At 37.4% G+C, this 15,223-nt stretch overlaps 1 protein-coding gene across 5 annotated transcripts in view; it reads left to right on the top strand.

Annotated features, from left to right (window-relative positions):
* PATJ (PATJ crumbs cell polarity complex component) overlaps positions 1–15,223 on the top strand; it is a 176,975-nt gene that overhangs the window by 153,417 nt on the left and 8,335 nt on the right. For 4 of the 5 annotated variants that reach the window (XM_058178715.1, XM_058178716.1, XM_058178713.1 and 1 more), the window contains 6 exons: positions 758–905; positions 1,676–1,762; positions 3,547–3,664; positions 4,554–4,594; positions 5,088–5,210; positions 6,382–6,486. In XM_058178715.1, the coding sequence (XP_058034698.1) occupies positions 758–905; positions 1,676–1,762; positions 3,547–3,664; positions 4,554–4,594; positions 5,088–5,210; positions 6,382–6,486 (622 nt within the window). The other variant, XM_058178717.1, reaches the window with a different exon arrangement.

Here is a 15,223-nt window from a genome sequence, read left to right as displayed (position 1 = left end):
GACCCTGAGTCAGAATTTCTGTCCCCCTCTGACCCTCACAAAAACACCCCAAAAGAGAGACTCTCTGCAGCAACACAAACGTTCATTGCACTTATCTGGCCCAGGGGCTGTAGTTTAAGGAGTCCTGATTTAGTGAAATATGACAAATGCAAACAATCTTTCTGCGGACCACCAAAATTTTCTCATGGACCACCAGTTGGCGACTGCTGTTTTAGACGTTTCTTGCAGTAGAAACAGAGAGGGCATATAAATGTCATAGTGGTACTTACTGCTATGTTATATTTATAAAATTTACATAATGTGCTGAAATTATTATAAGTGCTATGCTAGCAATTATACTAGCATTTTATCTGTTCAGGGGCAGTAGACTTAAAATGAACTGTTCAGTAGAAGATACAATGTTTTCCATTATATTGTTTTGTAGAGTGTTTTGTATAGTGGCATTGTGATTCTGTGTGCAAAAGTAAATTGATAGAGATTACTTCTTATCTGAAAATGTATTGATGATAACAATTTAGCCCTATAGCAGAACAATTTGCCATACCACAATAAATTGGCCTAAGTGACAGAAATGTGACCTTTCTGATTGAGGAAGCCATCAATGAAAATTGCCTTTAGCTATATTATTGTGTTAGAAAAGTAAGAACAGCAGTCCTGGTTTTGGGCTGGAAATAATTAACAGCGTGTAATTTCAGAGAAATAGCACGTATAGTTTAGTTGTTTAATAATACAGTACGTTTATTGCCTATATTGTTAGAAATGGAAGCGGCGTGTTTATCTCTGACATTGTCAAAGGAGGAGCCGCTGACCTTGATGGACGACTAATTCAAGGAGATCAGATATTATCTGTCAATGGTGAGGATGTCAGGCATGCTTCTCAAGAGGTGGTAGCCACCATTCTTAAGGTGAGTATGAAGCTGAGTCTATGTAAAATGTAACATCCTTCAGAAATGCTAAGTTCAGCCAAAGTGTTCAAACACAGTTCAGTCTCATCAAAACCAGCATGATGGGAGCTTCAAGTTTGTGTGCTATGATTTATATATAACTTTTATTTTTAATCATCCACTCTATTTAATTTTAACTGTAGTTAATGGAAATAAATCACATTTATCAGTAAAGTGTTTAGGAAAAAATTATATATCTATATAAAATGCATTTTATATAATCCTACTAATGCATTTGTGTAATCCTACTAAGAGGATTACTACTTCAGCATATAAGGGCTGCCTTCTTTAAAAAGTTAATTTTCTGGTTATTCCTCATAAAAAAAGATATTTTTTTTAAAAAAAAGACAAGCTCAGTTGCAGATCCCACTAAGTTGCAGATCCCACTAAGTCATAATATAGCTTGTTTACAGAATTGGGCCAATATGGATCATTCACTAATTAAACAAATCACAATTTAGCTGTATGCAGCTAAAAATAACTTTCAGTTGTACAGTCCTTAGTATACTCTATTGATTACAATATTATATATATATATTACAGCTAAAATATGGTCTTTTAATAGAGTTTATTATGGATAAATGAAGAAAAAGAGCAAGTTGGAAATGGATGTTGCCAGGTCTTCTGAGGACTAGGGCATTTTAAATGGTCATGGTTTATTTAAAAGTATAATTTTTGGAGGGACAGCCATAAAAATGAATACCTGTTATCTTATATTTTGTATATCGAAGTGTGCCCAAGGACTTGTACAACTGGAGATTGGACGGCTGAGGGCAGGATCTTCATTATCCTCAAGGAAGACATCTCAAAACAGTCAGGTTTGTAGCAGATCGTGATGCATTAAAAAGAATGATAAAGTAATGAATCTCAAAATGTATCTGTAAATAGTTTGTCTTGTCTGATTTGATCATTCGAAAAAAATAGTTAGAATCTAAATATAACCTTAATTTTTAAAAAATCATTTATAGCCATCATTTTTAATTATCTAAAGGCACACTTAATAGTTAGGACAATTCCTGTGTTTTAACTGGCAGAAAAATCCTGGTTTAGAAATGCATTTTTTATAATTTCTGTATAGTTTTCCATGTATTTGATTTTTCATGAAACCATTAATTACAGAAAGGCCATGGGCGCAATATCATTTCCATCAACCACTTGCAGCCACAATAATCATCTCATTCCATCCATTTTACATGCAGTGAAGGACATAAGATACAATTAAAACTAACCTTCTTATACTGATAATAATGAGATACAGGATGTTATGTTCTAATTTTAGAAAGTTATTCAATAAACTACTGTGCATTCTTCCAGGAAGGCATAGAGATATTTATCAATATCATTTCTCATATGTTCTTATTTCAGTTTAGGATCATTCCCTAATCTATGCCCAATTTCCAAACTTTGGATGCACCATTTATTTTTGCCTTACATAAACTAAACTAAACAAGTTTAAAATGCCTTAGTAACTTTATAATGCCTTGGTAAGGACACACTTGGAATACTGCATTCAATTTTGGTCGCCACGATGTAAAAAAGATGTTGAGACTCTAGAAAGAATGCAGAGAAGAGCAAAAAAGATGATTAGGGGAGGCTAAAACATATGAAGAACAGTTGCAGGAACTGAGTATGTCTAGTTTAATGAAAAGAAGGACTAGGGGAGACATGATAGCAGTGTTCCAATATCTCCGGGGTTGCCACAAAGAAGAGAGAGTCAAACTATTCTCCAAAGCACCTGAGGGTAGGACAAGAAGCAATGGGTGGCAACTAATCAAGGAGAGAAGCAACTTAGAACTAAGGAGAAATTTCCTGGCAATTAGAACAATTAATCAGTGGAACAACTTGCCTCCAGAAGTTGTGAATGTTCTAACACTGGAAGTTTTTAAGAAGATGTTGGATAACCATTTGTATGAAGTGGTGTAGGGTTTCCTGCCTAAGCAGGGGGTTGGACAAGAAGACCTCCAAGGTCCCTTCCAACTCTGTTATTCTATTCTAAATCCAATCCAGGTATTACCAGTACTACTACATTTTGCTACTCTTTCTCCAGCATACAGAATGCTACTGCTAATGAATTCCCTCGACATACAGAGGAACATTGATCCAGATATTTGATTAGTGTTCTGCAGCTTGAAAATCTATTTCATTAAGAGAGTGGTAGAGGTTTATTCCTTCCTCTTAGCAGCTGGGCTCCAGATATGATGGAATAAAAAGTCTAAAGAAAGTTAGAAGTGCAATAAATAAATTCCAACTTTGTTAGCCTCAATTGCCAGACTCTCTGACTCTTCATCCTATTGGCACAATATGTCTTCCCTCATTGAAAAAGCCAAATTAGAATTTTGTTCATGCATGTTTCTATACATTTCTTTTTGAAAAATTAATTTTAAATTCTGGGGTTTGAATATGTTAGTAGTGAATATGTTAGTAGTGATTTAGAAATTCTTAATAGCATCTTGGATAACATAAGCATCATCCATGGTTTAATGAAGAGATCTAATGATAGATGCTATAACCAATGAGAGAAACTGTAAACAGCTGGTGTGGATTATATGAGGAACAACCTTACAAATTCTACTTTGAGCTTTATTTGTTTTTGGATTTTCAGATGAGCCAACATAATGTCCATAGCCACTTTCATCCTACATTTGCTCCGGTTATCTCCACTTTGCAGAATTTAGTCAGCACTAAGAGATCATCTGCCGATCCTTCTCAGAGAAATTCAGGTATGGGAGAGAACAAACAACATCTCTGTGAATTATAATGGATATTCTGCTCTTAGGAGTTTGCTCCTAAAACGACTGCACTTATTGAGATTGGCTATAATAACAGAATCTTACAAATTCTCTCCCTCTTATAGTACAGATAATCAATTACCTTGATTCTCAGAACTTAAAAAATGTTCAGCCCCCTTTGCTGTCTGTCTGTCTGTCTATATCCAGCCTTTATTATTTTTACAAATAACTCAAGGCAGCAAACATATGCTTCCTCCTCCTATTTTCCCTACAACAACCCTATGAGGTGGGCTAAGAAAAGAGTGACTGGCCAGAGGTTACCCAGGTGGCTTTCATGTCTAAGGTGGGACTTGAACTCATAGTCTCTGGCTTTCTAGCCTGGTACCTCAATCATTAGACCAAACTGGCTTTCAAACTATTGGCCATATTGACTGTGAATTCAGGAAGTTGTAGACCCATGATGGCAAACCTATGGCACGCATGCCAGAGGTGGCACGTAGCGCCCTCTCTGTGGGCACACGAGCCATTGCCCCAGTTCAGCTGTGCTGCGCATGCACACACACCTCTTGCTGGCCAGTTGGTCTTCAGGTCTCTGCTGTGCATAGGCATGCATGAGGGGCGGGGCGCATGTGGGGGTATGCACGCATGCATGGGGGCTCCACGCACATGCGCAAGGGGGCATGCAGGGCAGACGCACGCTTTGGACACTCTCTGGAAAATGTTAGCCATCACTGTTGTAGACCAAATATAGTGCATCTTGAAACCTTCAGTTTGGGGAAAGGAGTACAATATTTGTCATCATTCTGAAGTAATAAGTAGAGAACATAATATTATGATACCTTTAGCCTTTAATTATTCTATGTATTTATTTTTTTGCCAGTTGGAGCAGACATAAGCCCAAGAACTGTGGAAATAACAAGGGTCAGTAATTTCTTCTTACTTAATATATTTAGGGAGAAAGAGCAAAACTATTTTTTTGTCCAGTGTATAAACAATGAATGGATTTATAGTGGTCAAATCTATTTGCAATTCTAAACAAATAAATAAAAGAAATTATGGAATTAGCTTGACCATGGTATCTCAGCTTTCCACTAGAGAATATTTTATCTTGACCACTGTACCTCAGCTCTTCACTGGAGAATATAGGAGTCTCATGTCATTTAAATCTCACAGTTTTGCAAATGAATGCAAAAGTGCTTTCAATGAATGCAAAAAAAAACAACGCTTCCTTTGTATGTGCTTAATAATATCACTAAAACAATTTGAAAATTTGATGGACATGGAATTTTTGAACAAGGCATGGAAAATCAGATTGTGTCCTTGCTTAATTGCATTCCATGTCCAGATCCACAGGTTATATATTTGAAACTTGGGCAGAATAAGTAATTCTTATAATCGTGCTTTCTCTGTTAAGGGCCTGAACGATGCTCTTGGTATCAGTATTGCGGGTGGCAAGGGAAGTCCCTTGGCAGATATTCCAATCTTCATTGCTATGATTCAAGCCAACGGAGTGGCAGCACGCACACATAAACTACGAGTAAGTGAAAGAATGACTGATAAAAACTAGCTCTATTTTCTTGCTGTTGTTGCTGTTTTTATTACCTCCAAAAATGTTTCTTTTTTCAACTTTGGAAGGTGCTTCATTCATTTTGCTGCTAAAGAATGTCATTTGTCCACTGCTGTGAATAACGGCAATTGTGAAAATTGCATTTCAGTAGTATGACGTCTGCAATCAAGACCGTGAATTCGTCTCATGTAGTTTCCTATTTCAATCTGAATACCACATAGAAAAACAGGAACTTCATTTTCTTTTTCTTTTCTTTTCTTTTTTTTCAATTTCAGAAGATACTGGATGACTTGCAGGGAAGAGAATAGCAGTTATGAGTAACATCTTCACTTCACCAAGTACCTCTAGGGAAAAAATACTGTTTCACATACTACCAGTAATCTCTTCTTCCATTTACAATGATTTCTCTTTGCACCTTGATTGTAAAATTGGAGCAAGAGTTCTTTTTTTTTTTTGCATTTTTATTTTATTTATGCAAAAACGTCAACACCACATTTCCCTTTGAATTAGAAAATAGTTGCTGAAAACAGCTCACAAATTACAGAAACAGATCAAAGAATTTTTAAAGTGCTATTTATAAAATAAGGTTAACAAATCCAGAATAACAATCATGAATAACAGCTTTACAGTATCTTAAAAATAAATCTTTTTAATATCCAGTTGTTTGTTTATTTATTAAACTTATATTTAAACCATTTGGAGCAAGAAGGTTCATATATGGGCTACTAGCACTAAAACTTCCTCACCTTAGAACAGTGGCTCCCAACCTTTTGGGCACCAGGGACTGGTTCATGGAGAGAGGTTTTTCCTTGGACCAGAAGGGGCGTGGTTTTGTATGCTGCCTGCATCCTGCAGATGGGGCTTTGCTTGTTTACATGGCCTGGATTCTGGCATGCTGCGGCCTCGTGCCAGTCCACGAATCAAGGGTTGGGGACCTCTGCCTTAGAAGATACATTAATTTTAGAGACAAATTCATGTGGCTGAAGTACTTCTGGTGGGTGTTTATAAATTGGATTATTGTGTTTTTATAAATAAGAAACACGACTGTGCAGCACCACACTTGCAAAACAGGTCGATCACTCCAGTACCCTGATGTTACCCAGATTTCTATTTATGTTCTGTTTTTCCCTCTCTCTTTTAGGTTGGTGATAGGATTGTCAGTATTAATGGGCAGCCTTTGGATGGTCTGTCTCATGCTGAGGTCGTAAATCTGCTGAAGAATGCCTATGGGACCATCATCCTGCAGGTATAATGATAAATTGAACAGACAACTGTGCAATGGTGTCAGTGATTTCGGTGGTAATTTTAAATAATGGCATGAGTGTGTCCGGCATTAGACACCACAGAGTGTTTACTGATGTCAATTATGCAGGAGGAAAGAAAAATCTATTATGTTCAAACGCATTTTATTCTTGCTCATATAATTATGGGCATGGTGGTTTGAAATCAAAAGAAAATGGAAAAACGGAAATGATTTTAAAAAATAATATCTGCTTTTTTGCTTCTGTTACTTTTAAAACAAAAAACAGATTCCTCTCTGAGTCCCACAATGGAAGAATGAATGACTGCAAAAGTTGGTGGATTTAGCAGAAATGGCTAAATTGACTGCTTTTACTAAAGAAAAGAACACAATTAATTTTGTTTTTACTTAGCAATTGCTTTTGGACTTTGTGCTTGAGGTGGAAAAAAATGAAATGGGTTTGATTTTGGGTTTTGCTTATTAAGTAGGTTTGTTGTTAGAGAAATGACTAGAATATGTTGTCACATAAAAGTAAAAAAGTTGAGGTTTTATGTATCTAATTTATTCTACTTCACCAAAAGAATTGGAAATCAATGTTTTTCTTTTTCTTCTCACCTTTACCCTACACTTTTCTGTCTTCTCCTTTTCTTCCTTATTTTCCTTTTTCTTTGTACTTCTGTACTTTATATTGATAAACTAATTAAATCCTGTTGCAGACAAAACATTTACCTGACTAAAAACAGATTCTTCTCTTTTACTATGGAGCTTTGATGGAGCGTTCTATCCAGTTAACATCTTCTTCAAAGGAAAAAGAGTAAAACAAAATATTTTGTTAACAGTGTTGATGATTTATAATACGACTCAGATGCAGGAGGGATTGCCTCTGAATTTAATTTAATTTGAGAAGGCAAAAATGAAAATGCGCTGTCTTCCTGTTTATAAATTACGAGGTGGTTATTTTATTAGTAAACCTATACAAATTGCTTAAAAGCAAGATACGTTATCATCAACCCCGATATATCTCATTGGGCTGTAGGGATCATATACCTTGCCGTATGTCTTATGCATTTTATATCCATTAATTTCTGCAGGATTTTGGAAGATAGGTTTTTTGCCAAAACTTTTTTGCCAGTACATATCAGAATAGAATAGAATAGAATAGAATAGAATAGAATAGAATAGAATAGAATTTTATTGGCCAAGTGTGATTGGACACACAAGGAATTTGTCTTGGTGCATATGCTCTCAGTGTACATAAAAGAAAAGATACGTTCATCAAGGTACAACATTTACAACACAATTGATGATCAATATATCAATATAAATCATAAGGATTGCCAGCAACAAGTTATAGTCATACAGTCATAAGTGGAAAGAGATTGGTGATGGGAACTATGAAACGATTAATAGTAGTGCAGATTCAGTAAATAGTCTGACAGTGTTGAGGGAATTATTTGTTTAGCAGAGTGATGGCCTTCGGGAAAAAACTGTTCTTGTGTCTAGTTGTTCTGGTGTGCAGTGCTCTATAGCGTCGTTTTGAGGGTAGGAGTTGAAACAGTTTATGTCCAGGATGCGATGGATCTGCAAATATTTTCACGGCTCTCTTCTTGATTCGTGCAGTATACAGGTCCTCAATGGAAGGCAAGTTGGTAGCAATTATTTTTTCTGCAGTTCTAATTATCCTCTGAAGTCTGAGTTTTTCTTGTTGGGTTGCAGAACCGAACCAGACAGTTATAGAGGTGCAAATGACAGACTCAATAATTCCTCTGTAGAACTGGATCAGCAGCTCCTTGGGCAGTTTGAGCTTACTGAGTTGGCGCAGAAAGAACATTCTTTGTTGTCCTTTTTTAATGATGTTTTTGATGTTAGCTGTCCATTTGAGATCTTGCGATATGATAGAACCCAGAAATTTGAAGGTTTCTACTGTTGATACTGTGTTGTCAAGTATTGTGAGAGGTGGAAGTATGGAAGGATTTCTCCTAAAGTCTACCACCATTTCTACGGTTTTGAGTGTGTTCAGTTCCAGATTGTTTTGGTTGCACCACAAGGCTAGTCGTTCGACCTCTCGTCTATATGCGGATTCGTCATTGTCTCGAATGAGACCAATCACTGTTGTGTCATCTGCGAACTTCAGTAGCTTAACAAATGGATCATTGGAGATGCAGTCATTGGTATACAGAGAGAAGAGAAGTGGGGAGAGCACACAGCCTTGGGGGGCCCCTGTGCTAATTGTACAGGTATTTGATGTGATCTTGCTTAGCTTCACCTGCTGCTTCCTGTTTGTTAGGAAGCTTGTGATCCACTTACAAGTCTGTTCCGGTACCTGTAGCTGGTTTAGCTTAGTTAGAAGAATGTCTGGAATGATGGTATTGAATGCTGAACTAAAGTCTACAAAAGGACCCTTGCATAGGTCTTTGGAGACCCAAGATGTTGTAGGATGTAGTGCAGAGCCATATTAACAGCATCATCTGTTGATCTATTTGCACGGTATGCAAATTGCAAGGTCAAAAAGCGGATTCGTGATGGTTTTCAGGTAGGAAAGCACTAGCCTTTCAAAGGTTTTCATGACTACAGATGTTAGAGCAACTGGTCTGTAGTCATTCAGTTCCTTGATGGTGGGCTTCTTCGGCACTGGGATGATGGTAGAGCGTTTGAAGCAAGAAGGAACATAGCACATCTCTAGTGATTTATTGAAAATATGGGTGAAGATGGGGGCCAATTGGTCAGCACAGACTTTTAAGCAAGAAGGAGTTATCTTGTCTGGGCCTGGCGCTTTTCCTGGCTTTTGTCTGTGAAATAGGTCCTGCACTTCCTTTTCTGTGATCACTAGGGGTTGTGAACCCAATGAAATGGGGTCAGTTGTAGGAGGCTTGGCTGTTGTTGCTGTGTCTGAGATGGGGGTTGTGGAGATAGGTGGCTGTAGTTTCCTTTCAAACCTGCAGTAAAACTTTTTTTAGTTTTACAGTGGGCTTTTACTCAGTGGGCTTTTACTACCTCTTATACCAATACGTTTTACAATTATTTATATTGAATATATTCAAAGCAAAAGTTGGCTGAGTCAAAAAGAGTTCATCTGTAGAAATCTGTTCGGAACCAGCTAAAAATGCAGAATCTGTATCTGGCAAGTGGATACATCCTGAATGCAAATTGAAGATTTGATTTCTGCTATTCTCTAAGATAAAATATTGACAGAGTTGGCTATGTCATCTCTGTAGTTCTGGATTTTTCATTTATTTTTGCTTAGGTTTTTACTATAACTGTAATCACATCCAATCATGGTGAACAGTACAGGTAGTACTTAATCATTTATTTAGTGACTATTCCAAGTTACAACGGCACAAAAAACAGTGACTTATAACCAATTTTCGCACTTTCACATTTGCAGCATCCCCCTGGTCACATGATCAAAACTTGGGCACTTGGCAACTGGCATGTATTTACGACAGTTGCACTGTCCTGATGTCATTTGATCACCATTTGTAATCTTTCCAGCCAGCTTCTGACTAGGAAAAACAATGATTTGCTTATCAACTGTGGCACACAAAAAAAGGGGGTCATAAAATGGGGCAAAATTCACTTAACACTTGCCTTGCTAGCAATGGAAATTTTGGGGTCAGTTGTGGTTGTAAGTCGAGGTCTACCTGTGTATCTGAATCTGAAAGTTACAGTATGTAAAAAGAAACTAAAAGAAAAAAACTTATTCAGCTTCCAGTTCTATTCACTGAAATAAATCTGTCTAAACCAGGGGTCCCCAACCTTGGTAACTTTAAGCCTGGAGGACTTCAACTCCCAGAATCCCCCAGCCAGCAAAGATGGCTGGGGGATTCTGGGAGTTGAAGTCCTCCAGGCTTAAAGTTGCCAAGGTTGGAGACCGCTGGTCTAAACAATTGTGTGAATCGCCTCTTAGAAAAACATTTTTCCTTCTCTCTCCCATTTTTAGTTGTTCTACATTCTCTTGGAAGTTTATGTTGGAGAATTACTAAAATTAGTGTTACAGCCCAATCCTGAGGCAATTACATCATTTCATTTTTGCCCTGTGATTTAATCTGTATACACATGTGTTTAGACTGAGTGGTAACCCATTTGCCTTTAGCAATGGCAGTTGCTGTAATTGTGAATGGGCTGATTGTAATTTATTCTCTGGGTCTTGGCTATGTAATTGTGCAGGCTTTATTTTGTATGGTGTATATTTTGCTTTTGTTTTATCCCCACATAGAGGGAGAATTGAATGCTGCTTAGTTTTGATTAGACCACATTTTAGAAGCAGTGTAAAAATAAATGAAATTGAAAATACACAAATAAAGAGAAAAATGCATGAACTGAAAATGGCAATGAATTTAAATACCGTATATATTCGAATATAAGCCGATCCGAGTATAAGCCGAGGTCCCCAATTTTACCCCAAAAAACTGGGGTAAACTGGGGACTCGAGTATAAGCCGAGGGTGGGAAATGAGGCAGCTACCGGTCGGGGAACCCCCCCCCCCCCCAGCCGAGAAGGCTGGCGGCTCCCCCGCCCCGCCCTCTCACTGCACCGGCAGGGCTTCCCCGCGCTAATGCAAAAGCCCGCCAAGTTTGCGCCATCCGGTATAATGTGAAAAAAAGAAGAAAAAAAAAAACCTCGAGTATAAGCCGTATATACTCGAGTATAAGCCGAGGGGACGTTTTTCAGCACAAAAAACGTGCTGAAAAACTCGGCTTATACTCGAGTATATACGGTACCTAACAATCTGGAGAAAGTCCCTATATGAGAAAGCCTTTCTAAAATACAGCATGTCTAAAGCATTAATGTTCCTGCACAGGAAAAAAAACACATTTCAACATGCTAAATTCAGGGTGATAAAATACTTACATTCAACTTTTTGAATGTAACTTGAATGTTTTTAATATTAATAAACCTCACTGATAGATCTGTGTCTATCTCAAAGTGCAATAACCTGCAAAGAAGTTGATTGAAATAGGAACATATATTTAAAGGCTAAAATCATTTCTTCCGGCAGCAGACTTGGGTGGCAAGAATTGCTGAATCACAGAAAAGTGAGAGTGAAGTATTAGTGTGTGTGGAAAAACACAGCATCTGCAGAAATACAAAACATATTTTTAAAAAATAAAATAAAACGGGCGTGCTCTTCTAAAAACAAAATAAGTAATTTTACTAGAGCATTTTCAGAAACTAATCAGTCAATCAGAGTAAAGGTTGGATGTCTTCTAGTCCAACTCTCTGCTTAAGCAGGAGACTCTATACCAGGGGTGTCCAAACTTGGTCCCTTTAAGACTTTTGGACTTCAACTCCCAGAGTCCCTCAGCCAGCAAAGCTGGCTGAGGAACTCTGGGAGTTGAAGTCCAAAAGTCTTAAAGGGACCAAGTTTGGACACCCCTGCTCTATACCATTTCAGACAAGTGACTGTCCAGTCTCTTCTTTAAAAGAATAATGAAGCACCCACAACTTTTGACTGCAAGCTGTTCCACCGGTTAATTGTCCTCACCGTTAGGAAATTTCTCCTTAATTCCAGGTTGCTTCTCTCCTTGATTAGTTTCCATCCACTGTTTCTTGTCCTGTCCTCTGGTGCTTTGGAAAATAAGTTGATCCCTTTCTCTTTATGGCAGCCACTCAAATACTAGAATACTGCTTTAAAGTCTCTCCTGGTCCTTCTTTTCTCTTCTTTTCTCTGGACTAACCAAACCCAAATCCTGCAACCGTTCTTCCACAAATACCTGACCTTCGGACCTTTCGCCGCAAACTTAAGATTTATCTATTCCGTCTTGCAGGACTGGCTTGAATTTTAATTTTTTTAGCTGATTTTATGGGTTTTAATTTTTATTAATTTTTTAGGGTTTGATTGTATTTTAAAATTGGGCCAAATTTAATAAGTTTCTTAATGTCTGTTTTTAGTATTGTATGTGTTTTTGCTGTATTTTATTTTGGCTGTAAACTGCCCTGAGTCCTTCGGGAGAAGGGCAGTATACAAATTAAAATATTATTATTATTATAGTCTCTAAGCCTTTAATCATCTTAGTTGTTCTTCTCTGCACTTTTTTCAAAGTCTCAACATCTTTTTTGTAATGTGCTGACTGAAACTGGACGCAGTATTTCAGATGTGGCCTTACTAAGGCTTTATAAATTATTATAAACCAGCCTTGAGAGTAATGCTTTGATGAAATTAAATATCCCAGCAATTTTTTTTAAAAAAAGGAGACCACACTGAAATATTTTCTGACTTATTTCTTGTTCTATTTCAAAAGATCAATTTCGATAGAAATGGAAGGAATGTTGCAAATTGATTCAGAGGCTGCAACAATTTATAACACTGTGTTTTTCAATTTTAGCAATTTTAAGATGTGTGGACTTCAACTCCCAGAATTCCAAGCCAGCAGTTAAAGCTCTTAAGGTGCTGAAGTTTGGGCAATGAGATTCAGGTCAATAGATATTGTGTTTCTGCCCATGACATGTTCATTGCATGGTAGTTGTAAGCAGTTATGGCCTTTTTACTATCTGTAGATTTCAACTCCCAGAATTCCTGAACCATCATGGCTGACTCAGGAATTCTGGGAATTGAAATCCACAGATTGTAAAGTTGGCCACCCCTGCCATGGAAGATAGTGCCTAATTGATATTTATGGAGCCTATTTGAAGTGGCTGCTAGAACCATATGAAGAAAGAATCACACCCAGTGAAAATCCAAAGTGAAAAAAATGAATGATTTTGGGGAGGAGATAAACTTTTGCTTTGGAGCAGATGAGACAGGAATGTGCAGTTAAGTCAAATAATATAGTTAGCTGCTTTAAAATAATGTGAAAATAACATTGACAGCCAAGGATGGAGCCATAGTCTACTATTAGACAAATACTAATACAAATTGCTAATATTATTTTTTTAAATAATACACAGGCAGTAATATTTTAGCAATGTAGGAAACTCAGTTTATTGGTTTATGAGATAAAAAATATACCCTCAGTTACGTTAGCACTTCTAGAGAAGCAGATTGTCAGATGATCAAGTTTTAAAATAATGCCTAGCTCCTGCAATATGTTTCTTACTTAAAAAATAATTAAATAGGAGAAATAAAATATGGATTTTGCTATCACACATTTTAAATTAACTAGATTAAAGCCTTAATCTATTACATGTATGGTTAATTTTTTAATAAAAGTATTAGTCGTTTTCACAGCTTGCTGTATTCTCACCGTCTGTATCAATAGCCAAATATGTCCATAAAAATATGAGTAATAGAATAGAATAGAATAGAATAGAATAGAATAGAATAGAATAGAATAGAATAGAATAGAATAGAATTTTATTGTCCAAGTGTGATTGGACACACAAGGAATTTGTCTTGGTGCATGTGCTCTCAGTGTACATAAAAGAAAAGATATGTTCATCAAGGTACAACATTTACAACACAATTGGTGGTCAATATATCAATATAAATCATAAGGATTGCCAGCAACAAGTTATAGTCATACAGTCATAAGTGGAAAGAGATTGGTGATGGGAACTATGAGACGATTAATAGTAGTGCAGATTCAGTACATAGTTTGACAGTGTTGATGGAATTATTTGTTTAGCAGAGTGATGGCCTTCGGGAAAAAACTGTTCTTGTGTCTAGTTGTTCTGGTGTGCAGTGCTCTATAGCGTCGTTTTGAGGGTAGGAGTTGAAACAGTTTATGTCCAGGATGCGAGGGGTCTGTAAATATTTTCACAGCCCTCTTCTTGATTCGTGCAGTATACAGGTCCTCAATGGAAGGCAGGTTGGTAGCAATTATTTTTTCTGCAGTTCTAATTATCCTCTGAAGTCTGTGTTTTTCTTGTTGGGTTGCAGAACCGAACCAGACAGTTATAGAGGTGCAAATGACAGACTCAATAATTCCTCTGTAGAACTGAATCAGCAGCTCCTTGGGCAGTTTGAGCTTATTGAGTTGGCGCAGAAAGAACATTCTTTGTTGTCCTTTTTTAATGATGTTTTTGATGTTAGCTGTCCATTTGAGATCTTGCGATATGATAGAACCTAGAAATTTGAAGGTTTCTACTGTTGATACTGTATTGTCTAGTATTGTGAGAGGTGGAAGTATGGAAGGGTTTCTCCTAAAATCTACCACCATTTCTACGGTTTTGAATGTGTTCAGTTCCAGATTGTTTTGGTTGCACCACAAGGCTAGTCGTTCGACCTCTCGTCTATATGCGGATTCGTCATTGTCTCGAATGAGACCAATCACTGTTGTGTCATCTGCGAACTTCAGTAGCTTAACAGATGGATCATTGGAGATGCAGTCATTGGTATACAGAGAGAAGAGAAGTGGGGAGAGCACACAGCCTTGGGGGGCCCCTGTGCTAATTGTACAGGTATTTGATGTGATCTTGCTTAGCTTCACCTGCTGCTTCCTGTTTGTTAGGAAGCTTGTGATCCACTTACAAGTCTGTTCCGGTACCTGTAGCTGGTTTAGCTTAGTTAGAAGAATGTCTGGAATGATGGTATTGAATGCTGAACTAAAGTCTACAAAAAGGACCCTTGCATAGGTCTTTGGAGACTCAAGATGTTGTAGGATGTAGTGCAGAGCCATATTAACAGCATCATCTGTTGATCTATTTGCTCGGTATGCAAATTGCAAGGGGTCTAACAGCGGATCCATGATGGTTTTCAGGTAGGAAAGCACTAGCCTTTCAAAGGTTTTCATGACTACAGATGTTAAAGCAACTGGTCTGTAGTCATTCAGTTCCTTGATGGTGGGCTTCTTCGGCACTGGGA

The sequence above is a fragment of the Ahaetulla prasina genome, chromosome 3 (assembly GCF_028640845.1).
Source record: "Ahaetulla prasina isolate Xishuangbanna chromosome 3, ASM2864084v1, whole genome shotgun sequence".
Taxonomy (NCBI): Eukaryota; Metazoa; Chordata; class Lepidosauria; order Squamata; family Colubridae; genus Ahaetulla; species Ahaetulla prasina.
The sequence above is the reverse complement of the archived record's forward strand: the minus strand, read 5'-3'. Positions and strand labels throughout refer to the sequence as shown.